Here is a 12,128-nt window from a genome sequence, read left to right on the forward strand (position 1 = left end):
TGTCATGCTCATAACTGTGCCTGAACTGCAACAGGGAACTGCTGCTTTTTCTTTCCTAATCTTTACTGTCGTCATTTTCCTCTACTTCTTTTCTATGTTTGTCACACTCTTGTGACCCGCTATTTCCAGGGCGCCTTGATAATCGAAGCAGACTTTGTGCTGTTGAAGCTAGAGAGGTGAGCAGAGTAAGCTCGATTTCCTGTAAAGACTTTTCTGTTGACATCCACCCCTTGGCGCTCATATGACCTTACGCAGTTGCGAGCGCTGTAAAACCTCTACTAAATAAAATTAAATAAATTGTTAAGTTATAGCTGATGATATAGTGGAACCTTTTCTTATGCCCAGTTGTCCCTAAAATATCACCCATACAAACTGCCACTTCCCACTTCCCCCCCCCCATGGGTTTCTTTTCTCTATTTTAATGACATTATCCAAGAGGACCGCCTGTCTAAAATGACCACTGTTTTCTTAAACAATGCTTAGTTATCATGGACAAGTTTGACTGTATTTTACTTTGTTTGTCCCTGGAGTTTACATTACCAAGGACACCACTCTGATCGCCACTATTTTATGCCTTCTTCACTGATTGGGATTTTTTTTGGGAGCTCACCTGTAATTTCAGTTGCCTTTGGGTTAGGTTACCGGACTCGTAATCATGAGATTGCAGGTTCAGGGGTTTGAGTCTCAGCTTGGTCCGACGTTTTGTTTTTGAGAAAGGCACTTTACACAAATCTAGGAGATGGACGATAAACCTATACCATTTCACCTGTAATTTCAGCCTTTGAAATCTCAGTTGCACTATTGGAGATTTAGTTATTTTCTGTAATATTTAATGCTTTGTGTTAGAGAATTAACAGGTTCAGGTTAATTCATTTTTCTGTAATACCGATAGTAAGAAAACAGTGAGCTGTGATGGTGAAAATTGTCTCTGAAATGGTTGCCACCATGACTTGATATGGGACTTACTGTGTGATTCTCTAAATTCATGTTTGAACATGATGACAAGCTTGTAATCAAAATTTAAGAAGGAAAAAAGTATTTTTAGAATTATAGTAAAGTACAGCTAGGTTGAAGGCAAGAGAGGAAGGGGAAAATCTAAGAGAAGAATGGGACAGGGCATAGAAACCTGGCTTTGAACCAAAACAATGGACAGGGACAATGGGAAGAGACAGATTGTTTTACCTACCTCCTAAATTATCTAAGTTTTGTCAGCGAGGAGTAAAAAACACCTACATTAAATAAACAAAAGTGCAGACATGTAAAAAAAAGCGATTTTCAAGTAATAGAAAAGTTAAAAAGAAGAAGTACAAGAAAAGAAGAAAAATGAGAATAGTTAATATGTTGTACTTGGTATTGCATGGGCTCGCAGGTTCATGCTGCTGTCATGCGAATCGACACAACTGAACAAATGCTCATAATAACCTACCTCTGTCTCTCTTGATTCACAGGGCAGTGTTATGGCCAAGCGTGTGTTTGACACCTACAGTCAACAAGAGGACGATGCCATGGTGCTATTTTTAAACATGGTCTCAGATGGACGTATCCTTGTTTTTGCCATCAAGGTAAAGGATTCAGTTCTGGAAAAATATGTATTTGATATACGTTAATGTATGCCTGTCTTTTTGCTTTGTCACCCGAGTAATAAGCATGTGATTTTGATCTTGTCTTCGAGTATAATCGGTTTGCTGAAAGACTTACAGGTGTTGCTGTGGATGGTTGGACGGTGCCATTTGTAGGTCCTACTCCTTTTCGCTTTCTCTGTTGTTTCTATCTTACTTTGTTACTGGAGCTAGATGGTTGTTATTGTGTCCGTGTGCTGCTCTTTACTTAAAAAAAGGAAGGGGAGAGGATAATTCTGAGTGGTCAAACTTTTTATGAAGTTATCTCTGTCTTGCTTTGAAAATCATTGCAAGTGAATACCGCTAAATTTAAATGAGCCTTCCTTTTCCTAGTATAATAGATCAAGTTTAAAAATATCAAAATTTGTATTATTTTTGCAAGAAATCGAGGCTTGTATTTGAAAGGGGGAGGAAATATTTTTCCCTTTTGAAAACTTTATTTGAGCCTTATGGCTTGTAATAGATATGTTTGTGTTTGCTTTTGTCACTGAACAGCTCAATAACTCTATTCGCAATGACTCTTTTTTCAATGATAAAATCAATTAATGATAAACAATGAACATGTATATATACTTTCGGGCGACATTATTAATATAGTTTTTATATACATTAGATATAAATTCTGTTTCTTCTTCTTCAAGTGCCAGATCTGAAACAGACACTGGCAGCCATAATTTGCCACTTCTCTACTTGGATGCTCTAAAAAAACCCAAACAACAACTCTATATTCTTGTGGTCTTTCCAAGTCACTCTTTTGTTTATGACACTAAATAATAATGAGATATACAGTCGAAACTGTCCATGATAGCCACTCATTATTGAAGAGAAAAGTGGTTATCTTAGACAGGTGGATGTCTTAGAGAGTGACATTATGATATAGAAAAAAATGCAAGGGAGGAAGTGGGAAGTGGTCATTTGCACAGGTGATTGTCTTGGACAGTGGGCTGTTAGAGCAAGTTTGATCTTACATAATGTGTAAGAACAGTTTCGCAACAAAATGCAACATATCAAGTTTTCCGTCTTTGAGAAAACAAGTATTTCTGTTCTTCACCCGTTTACTGAATAATCTTGAACAACTTCGTTCTATAGAATATATGATGTAAGGCTTAGTTGATATTTTTTGCTTTATGAAAGCTATGTTGGATAATCCTTTTCCTTTAAATTGATGTCTTGTCTTGTTGTGTGTATGCGTGGGTGCACCTAACCTTTGTAACATTTCACTTCCGTTGTAAACAATCAAGGCAAATTTCTCCCTGTGAGATGAATAAAGATTGTTATTGTGGTCATTGTCATCTCCCCACTTTTTGACAGAATGTGATATATCTACATTACAATCATAAGAAAGGGAAAGATTCTCCAACAAATTTTCATCGACCACAAGCAAAGTCATGTGACTCAAGAAAGGAGCTTAATTGGCAAGCAAAGAGTGTGACACAGTTTATCAAAAAAGTTTGACGGCTTTTGTCGCATTTGTAAAAAAAGCATCACTTTCTGCAGTTCTTTGAAGAGGGAAAGAATCACTTTTTATAAGAAAAGAAGTTGACTCTGGAAGGTGCCTCATCTTTCTAAATATGATGGTACTAGTCAAACTTTGAAAATTGCGTTTGTCCCGTTTTTTCGTCAGACTGGTTATATTTTGTATGATATAACTACTCTTCATGCACAGGATGAAGGGACGTTCCAGCTGAAAGGGCCGGCTAGGGAGTTCCTCAAGTCTCTGGGCAGTGTGGAGGTGACGGGTCTGGGCTACCGGGACATGTGGGCCTTTGTGGCGGTCAAAGGTGGTAAGTTGCCAGGAATGGGCACATTACGCCCTTGTTTTTCAAAACAATTCTTTTCAGTTATGCTGTAATACTATTCCTCCCAAGTCTTTTTATTTTTATGACCTTTACCATGATTTTGTCGCCTTTAAAAAGACCTAGTTTTAAAGCTTTTTTCATCCTTTCTTTCCTTCTTTTTAACTGCTTTGTATTTTATAAACTTCATCTGAACATGAAATGATAAATGATAGGTTGTATTGTTCTAACAATAATTTTTGTTGCCTTTGAAAAGAAAAAATTCATATGCTTTTTTTCCATCCTTTCTTTCTTTCCTGCCAACTGCTTTGTATTTTTATAAATTTCTTCCGGAAATATAGTGATAAATGATATATTGAATCATATTTCTGTGCACACTTTATGATGATGAAAGATGAAACTTGTGTTGTTGTCATTGTCTGTGAGAATGGCTTGATGTGATGCATTTTGTGATGAGAATTTTGGCATTTTTCTCTTTATTCACGTGTTCAGGACAAAAGCTTGGGGAGGGCCACAGCAAGGCTCCTAACCTCAGCGCATGGGGTGAGAAGGTGGAGGTCAAAGTTGAACTGCCACTCTCAGCTGCAGGAGGTACGTTCCTTGAAAAAAAAACGTTATTGTAATTGACAAGTTTGTTTCATGGCTTTGTTGGTGTTGGAGAAAGGTTTTAAATATATTATTTATTTAATGGTTAAAGTATCCTTTGCACTCTTCAGCACTTCTGTATATCATAGGAGAAGGCATAATTTGGTGGGAAATACAGATGCTCTTGTGGATTTCAGGCTTTAATAAAAGACAACGGGCACTTTAATTTTGACGTATTCAACCATTTCTTACTCTAGCCAGTACATATTGTGTGCTTTCACTTTGTTCATCCTCCTGCTGATGGGCACTTGGTAGGAGGTTTGCTGAGACAGCATGTGTGAATGATGGCATTGTGCACCTGACAGGCTGCAACGCTGTATACGTCTCAGGAGTTGAAATGGTAATGAGAAACTGACAAGATTGTCAGAGGAGTTACCGTGAAGTCATGTGAGCCTTCGGGAGAATATAATATGTCAATATATAAACTGCTTTTGATAAACCCTTCCACACACCGAATGCAAGCTTCAGAATGTGGTCATTCTAAACAGGTGGTCCTCTTGGACAGTATCCTTATGATATAGGAAAAATACAAGGGGGGAGTGTTAAGTGGTTGTTTGTACAGGTGGTTGTCTTGAACAGGTGGTTGCTTGAGCAGGTTCAACTGTAAATATAGAAGTTGTTCTCAGAGAGCTCTGGTGTTGTTGGCCCAGATCAGTCTGGATTCATAGAGTAATAATAGTAACAATAATAATAATAATTTATATAGCTTTTAGTCGCTAGAGGGGTCCAAACACTTTACCATACAAAATTATCTCTCAACATTGTTAGATAATTAAACAACATAAACAACAAAACACACACACACACACACACACACACACACACACACACACACACACACACACACACACACACACACACACACACACACACACACACACAACACTCTCACAACTCCCAGACCTGCACACATTTTCACACGCAAAATTCACTGGCAGAGGACAGTGTTGAACAAATGTGTATTTTTTAGACTTTTCTTAACCCTATCCGTACGTCGTGTTTTAGTATCGTATCCATACGATGTGGGGAACTTTGTGCCACCACTTCCCAAAGAAGAAATTTACTCATTAATCTGATCTGTATGCCTTGCATAGCAGTCTGTCAAAATGATTTTTTGAGAAATACTGAAAGTTTCAAAGAGATCTTCGCACTAGAAGTATTCTTAAATGTGAAGAATACAACCCTGGGGGTACAAAATGACCCCAGGGCGTACGGATAGGGTTGAACTCCTAAACTTGAGGTAACATGTCTTTTCATGTTGTACACTCTGCTCAGAGGGTGAGTGCTCTTGGCCTGACAGTGATGAGGCGAGGAGACGGAAAGCTTTCTGCAGCAAAGTGGAGGGCTATGGCAGTGTTTGTAAGTGTGATGGCCCGGCACCCATCAGCTTTTCACCTCAGAAGGTAATTTTTATAATTTGTTTTTGTAGTCATGGTCATGCTTTTTCTTCTGTAAGTGACTGTAGTATTTTTCTTGTACTGGTGATTATTGAACGGTTCTTTTGTTGGTAAATATTGGTAAATTTCTGTTATTTTTATGATGGTTTTAGTTTTTTTCTTTAGGTTGTTAGTGTGGTGCTTGTTTATTATTCTTAGTTTTGGCACATTTCTGTAAATATTTTAGTGATTTTAATTATTTTCTTTGGTTGGTAACTGTAGTACATGTCTATACTTTTTGGGGGGTGATATTAAGATATTTGTTTTTTTAGCACTTTTAGTTTCAGTTTGTTGCTATTTCTATAGTTGACAGTGTCTTATGATACATATAAACAGGGCATAGCTTGAAAGTACTCTGCATTTCAGGGACTCTTTTTATCTATTTTGTGATACTGCTTGGAGAGAAAGAATGATGCAGTGTTTATGTTTTGTTATTTTCTGTAATTTAGTGTTATCTGTTAAATTATACATATGTTTCCACAGACTTTTATGTGCCTCTGTGTGACAAAAGCTCCCACAAAGATAAAGAAACTTTTAAATGAAGTCTTCTTTTTTCTTTCTATCAGCTTGTGAACAGTCAAATTTTGGGCATTCCAGTAGCTGTCATTGCCAGTGACAGACCACACTACCTGTACAGGTGAGATAAATATGACTCGACCGTTAACTCTAAAAACAAGGAAGAATATTAGGTAAATCTTTTTTAATGTGTAAAACAGAAATCAGAAAGGATGTTTTATTGTGTAATGATTTGCCACGTTCTTGTGGTGTTGCTCTATATAGAGCTGTTGTTTTTACCATTCTTTTACTTTTAGAAAGTGGGTGGTTGAAGAGCATCACTTGTTGGTCCTACTTCTCTTCTTTCTCTGTGTTGTTTCTGTCTCTCTGTCTTGCGTCTTCCCTGCACTATATTACCATTATTGTGTCAATATGCTTCTCTTTACGTTAACATAACTTTTATAACATGCCACAGATTAGTTACTCGATTTGTATTGCCTCCCCAGAATGTTGCAAACTCTTTTGTCCATACCTGGTGCAGATCCTAAGATGGTCACAGTCTTTATAGACGGCTATTTTGAGGTATTTATTCATATCGTCTCATAATAGTTACAGATTGTAAACTGTCTATAAGAATTTTATTCTTGGTGGCTGCTAATGGTTGAAAGATCGTACGGTCATGTCCTGTTTCTGTCATGGAGTATTACATTTGTATTAACTGTGAAAGGTTGTTTTAGGGGAGGGATGCATTTTGTGAGGTGTTTGTTGAGAACATAAAACTATTGTGAATTGAAATCACGGACAGGGGAGGTGTGACTCAAGCATATGGCGCTTCTGTTTTTAAGTGGATTTCCAGGAACTATACTTAAGATGAAATTAGTTTGGAATGCTTGCAACAGTAGTTTTGTTAACTCACCACATATATTTTTCTATATACAGAGTGTCAATATTTGGCCCTAAAATTCAGCTAAATGTATTATATGTGTACAAAATTTGTTTTTTTGCCTATTGCCATGCTTTCTCATTTTGAACTGCACTCTTGTTTATAGTGCCCTTGAGCTTTGGTCTCATGTTACTCACTGTGAGGTCTTTGACCTTCAGTGGTACAGCTGTTATTTGAATGGCTGGTTTTCTGGCTACAGTGGGTGGTTGGTGGGCACTTTGATGTGGTCTTCTGCTTCCCTTTCTTTTCAATGTTGCTGTTGTTCTAAACTTTTCCTTGTGAAACATGACCGTTATTGTTCAAACTCGACTTTTTCATGTACGAACCAACATCAACTTTCCTTCAAGTTTACCTATAGTGTTTTTTTGCTTCCCCTCTCTTTCGTCTATGTATCTGTCTTACTTTATCCAAACATCAAATGACCGTTATGCTGAAGTGCTTCCCATTTCTCTGACTCTCAATTCATTTTCAAATCCTGATGAGATGAGCTGGTGCTTTGTGGGTGCTCTAGTGTGGTTTGCTCCTTCTTTCCTATCAAATATCTTTTCTCCTTCTTTTTTGTGTTTGTTACTCTCTTGTTACACCTTTGATGACCTATCTGTGTTGCAAGTGACGTAAAACACTTATTGAAACACAACTAAAACACCCTGTTGAAACATAATTGTTGTTGTTTCAACATGACACTATGACCCCTCAGCTTCCCCATTAAGTTGCCTACACATTCTGGTTGTCTTACACTTGGAACTGACGCCTAGCTCGTTGTTGTTTCAGGAGCCCTATGCCGTGACCAGGCTGTTTGGTCTCCGAGGTATACAGCACACACCTTTAGGTCTGAGGAATGCCCGTATATCTCAGCACTACAAGGCCAGCATGACTGCCACCTTTAACCTATACCCAGTAAGTCATAGCTGGTTAAAGTATGTGGAATGTGTTTTCTATCTATTTACTATTAAGTCATAAACGTATCTATTGATATTTATTGTGAGCAGGATAACCTGATTTAGTCTCAATTTTTAAAAAAAATCTTAATTGTTGTTATGTATCATTAACAGAATAATTACATTAAAAAAAACAACATTTCTGTATTTATTAGTCAATCAAACTTACTGTTAACCATCTTACAAAACTACAGAGAAATAAAAAAGAACCTGACAAGTCATATTGCTAAACTTTACAAATTTTACAAATAATTTACAAGCAACGACATTTACCATTGATTCAGTCAGTCAGTCATTTTTAAAATTTAGTTGATCAGTCACCCTAGCAAATGGGGAATCAGTCACACAAACATTTTCCTTGTGTTTCTCGCTTGATAAAGCATACCAGTTCTGAATCATAAATGGCAATGAAGAAAAAAACAGTCAAAATTTAAAAAAAAAAAAATTTTTGTAAGTTATACGCCATATTAAAAAATGAAATTATTGATTGTTATCTGTTCCTTTCAACAGAATGCTCAGTACGCCATTGTGATTGAGGAGGACCTCACAGTTTCTCCTGATTTTTTCAAGTAAGTCTGTTTCTCTGACAATCCTACACTCACTGTGTATTGTTTCTGTTACCCTTATCAGTCCAGATAAATGAAGAAAAAAATAATATACCATTTTCGGCTTTTTTCCCTGCGGAAAAAATTGGTTTACAAATTGCAATGGTTGAAGGTGAATGTTTTTCTGTGGTAGATTCTTATTCATACCAGGTTTCAAGATGCCTTTGTGTTTATGGCCAGGGGATTTCTGAACATTGTATCGCTGACTTCATGTTTCTGCAGTTCCTGTGTGGTGTGTGCACAACAAAATCACAGCACAGAAGGCAAATAACTAATCCAATCTTCTTGCTCTGATTCTTCCACAGTTATTTCAGTCAGACTAAGCACCTGTTGGAGCAGGACAACAGCTTATATTGCATATCTGCATGGAATGATCAGGTTTGTGCTGCTGTTGTTGTTGTTGTTATTGTTGTTGTTGTTGTTGTTGTTGTTGCTGCTATGGTTGTTGTTAAGGTTGCATTTTTTTGTTAGCTGATTTGGCTCTATTGGTCTAATATTCTTCTGAAACTGGGGCAACCCCCTGCCCACACTTCTATCGTCCTTATCCCCCCTCCTTTATTGTGTTTGTTACTCTCTTGTAACAGCTAATCTTCTGCACTTATATGACCCAATTTTGTTGCAAGTGTATTAAAAACTCTTACTTAAACAACAACCACAAATTTTAGAGCTCTCTTTGTCAAATACTCATCCAAAACTGGGGGCATTTCTAACCCCCTTCTCCCCTCCCAAGAAAATAAGTAGAAGAAAATAGAATATAATTATAGAAACTTGAAAAAAGAACCAACTGTTCCCTCTACTTCTTTTCAGTGTCACATCTATCCTATTTTATTTCTCATGAAATATGATTGTTGTTGCACTGGCTCTTCATAAAGCACAAGTGGACTTAATTTTCTCTTGCTCTTTTTTTCTTTCTCTACCAGGGCTATGAGCACACAAGCAAAGACCCGACTCTGCTTTACCGTGTGGAGACCATGCCGGGTCTTGGGTGGCTTCTCAAGCGGTCACTCTACAAGGAAGAGCTGGAGCCCATGTGGCCTACACCAGAAAAGGTCTTATTTTCTTCTCCCCCATCCCCTAGAGCCTTGGACTGTTTGTAGATTTTGTTTTCGCTCACACTGCTAGAGATCATTTCCCATGACCAGGGTTTTTTTTTTTGCTGAGTGTGGTGTCTCTTTGCTTTGTGTGCACTCATACTCTTGTTCTCAAATCAACTGCTTAATGTAAGACTCTGCCATACGCCATTTTGAAGTGAGCAGTCAAAATGTACTTGTTTCTATTGGCCGGTGGTTATTCGGAGCTGAAGAATGGTTTGGATTTTCCTTTTTTTTGTCAGTGACTTACACTATTGTCGTAATATGTTTTGCAGAAATGAGGCTGTCACCGTTTATATTCATTGAAAAAATACAACTCAGTACACGTGTTGGAATGTTTCAATAACACAGTCAATGGGATACCTGAGTAAAGGGCTTTGAAAATTATCTTACTTTAGAGGTCCTTTCTTGGGTGTCTGTTTCACATTTCTCGAGAACATGTAGGACCTGTTCCTTTTTTGTCTCTTTTTTGAATATATCTCTGCCAAATTTACCACTAGTGTATGTAGTTTCCCTGAACAATACAACCTTTATTGTGCCAATATACCTTTTTTAAACTCAAACTCAAACTCAGATGTAACAACAACAAAAATGATACATTAATGTGAGAAGTTATTTGTCGAATTTCTTTGTTGAAATACACAGATTCTAACATTGGATTACTCTTCATTTTGTAATTTTTTATTTATATTTTTTAACTTCATAGCAATGGGACTGGGACATGTGGATGAGAAGTGGAGCGATCCGTAAGAATCGTGAATGTGTCATCCCTGACATCAGTCGCACCTACCATTTTGGCTCCAAGGGGCTCAACATGAACCCGTATTTCCAAGAAGTTTACTTCAAGAAACATTCCTTGCAGGCGGAGGGTAACGTGAAGCTGAAAGATGTGGACAGGTAGGTGTTCTACAGGCCTGCTGAATGTCTGAGGTTTAGTGAAAATGCCTAATGGTGTTCCTTTTTTAAATGAGTGAATTTCCTGATTATTGTTAGAAATGCAGAATTATTAGTGAGCATCAATTAAGATTTTTATGTTTTATTACAAGTTTGTGAGGTTCACTGTGTTTTACTTTTTGTGAGGAGCATGTACACTGTATCATATGCTCTGGAGCATGGATGGATTGAAAATATTGTCAATATTAAAACATTTGCTTTGTGAGGAAATTGCTTACTTTGATTATGAAGCCTTGGAGAAAGAAAAAAAGAACTATGAACGTCGTAGCAAAAATGTGTTTTTCAAGGACATGCATTATGAAAAAGTATGTCATGTCCGAACCATAATAAAACAAGAGGTATTTTCCCTGACAAGCTATGTTGAAAATTGACCTGCTACTATTGATGGCTGCAGTGCAGCATCCTGTTTGCACCGGAACTAAGGATTAGAGCTACAGGACTCATGACTGTGGTCACTCATCAAACCTCTGCCTGTGAAATAATTGCTGGGCTTTTAATTTGTTTACCTGTGTTGTCTCGCCACTCAACCATTATGCCTCAGAAATTTCCAGGGTGTGTTTCTGGGGTACGTTCTGACACAGATAATGGGTGGTTGGTGGGTGCTCTGGTGTGGTTTGCTCCTTCTGTCCTATCAAACATCTATCATCCTGATCTCTCTTCCTTCTTATTTTGTGTTTGTTACTCTCTTTTAACACCTCTAATCTTCGGCTCTTATATGACCTTATTGTGTTGCAAGTGCAGTAAAACTCTTACAAAAACTAACTGACACAGATAAGAGGAAAAGGATGCTGTGAGGCTAAAAAAATGTTTAATGTCACTTACTGAACACATTGTTATCATCTTCTTCCTTTTGTTTTTGCAATTCCCCTAGAATGAAGAAAGATGAGTACGAGAAGGTTGTTGCAGAGCTGATATCCCAAGCCCAACCTGTGGATCACTCTGTGTCTCCATGTGACCCCAACTTCATCTCGGATAACTTACCACCGGTCAGTTCACTTGTTTTAATTTTCTTTTTTTTCTCTTTTTTTTTGGTCGTATTTATTTTGCTTCCGAGTTCTGATTTGTACTTGTTATTTTCTTTCTTTCTTTCTTTCTTTCTTTCTTTCTTTCTTTCTTTCTTTCTTTTTTTTTTTTTTTAAGGGGTGAGGGGGGATTGATGTTGGCGGATCGGTGGAAACAGTATTTACTTGATTTTAGTAGTTTTGAAAAGAAGCCTTTTCAGATCATTTATACTGTATAACAATAATGAGCTACTGTTAGTTCTGTTAGTTTGTTTTGTATTGTCAATGTTCTTGTTATAAATTGCCTATAACAAACATGCTGATTTCACCACAATCACTCAATATAAGCATTTCATTGTAGCTTAAAATATCCTCTCTTTTTTCTTGTTACTCATTATATTGTCATGACAAAAAGATACATTGCTTGTGGGGCATATTTCCAAATGTTTGTATTACGCAATATTTCTTGTTCCTATCTTCCTGATCTTCTATTTGAACCTTTACTTGTACATGAAAACACTCACAGCATGGTACATCCACTTGATCAAACTACAGCTGGGGGCTCTCGTGGCCTAGAAGTTAAGGTGTTCACTTTTCATCTGGGT

At 37.2% G+C, this 12,128-nt stretch overlaps 1 protein-coding gene across 1 annotated transcript in view; it reads left to right on the forward strand.

Annotated features, from left to right (window-relative positions):
• LOC101856726 (protein O-linked-mannose beta-1,2-N-acetylglucosaminyltransferase 1) overlaps positions 1–12,128 on the forward strand; it is a gene marked incomplete in the record, with an annotated part of 63,885 nt that overhangs the window by 41,234 nt on the left and 10,523 nt on the right. Inside the window, 12 exon segments of the mRNA XM_013080616.2 lie at positions 1,454–1,562; positions 3,286–3,403; positions 3,908–4,006; positions 5,336–5,463; positions 6,063–6,133; positions 6,498–6,573; positions 7,706–7,831; positions 8,383–8,441; positions 8,783–8,855; positions 9,398–9,526; positions 10,275–10,465; positions 11,394–11,508. Of these exon segments, the coding sequence (XP_012936070.1) occupies positions 1,454–1,562; positions 3,286–3,403; positions 3,908–4,006; positions 5,336–5,463; positions 6,063–6,133; positions 6,498–6,573; positions 7,706–7,831; positions 8,383–8,441; positions 8,783–8,855; positions 9,398–9,526; positions 10,275–10,465; positions 11,394–11,508 (1,294 nt within the window).

This window comes from Aplysia californica, unplaced genomic scaffold, assembly GCF_000002075.1.
Source record: "Aplysia californica isolate F4 #8 unplaced genomic scaffold, AplCal3.0 scaffold00093, whole genome shotgun sequence".
In the NCBI taxonomy this organism is placed as follows: Eukaryota; Metazoa; Mollusca; class Gastropoda; order Aplysiida; family Aplysiidae; genus Aplysia; species Aplysia californica.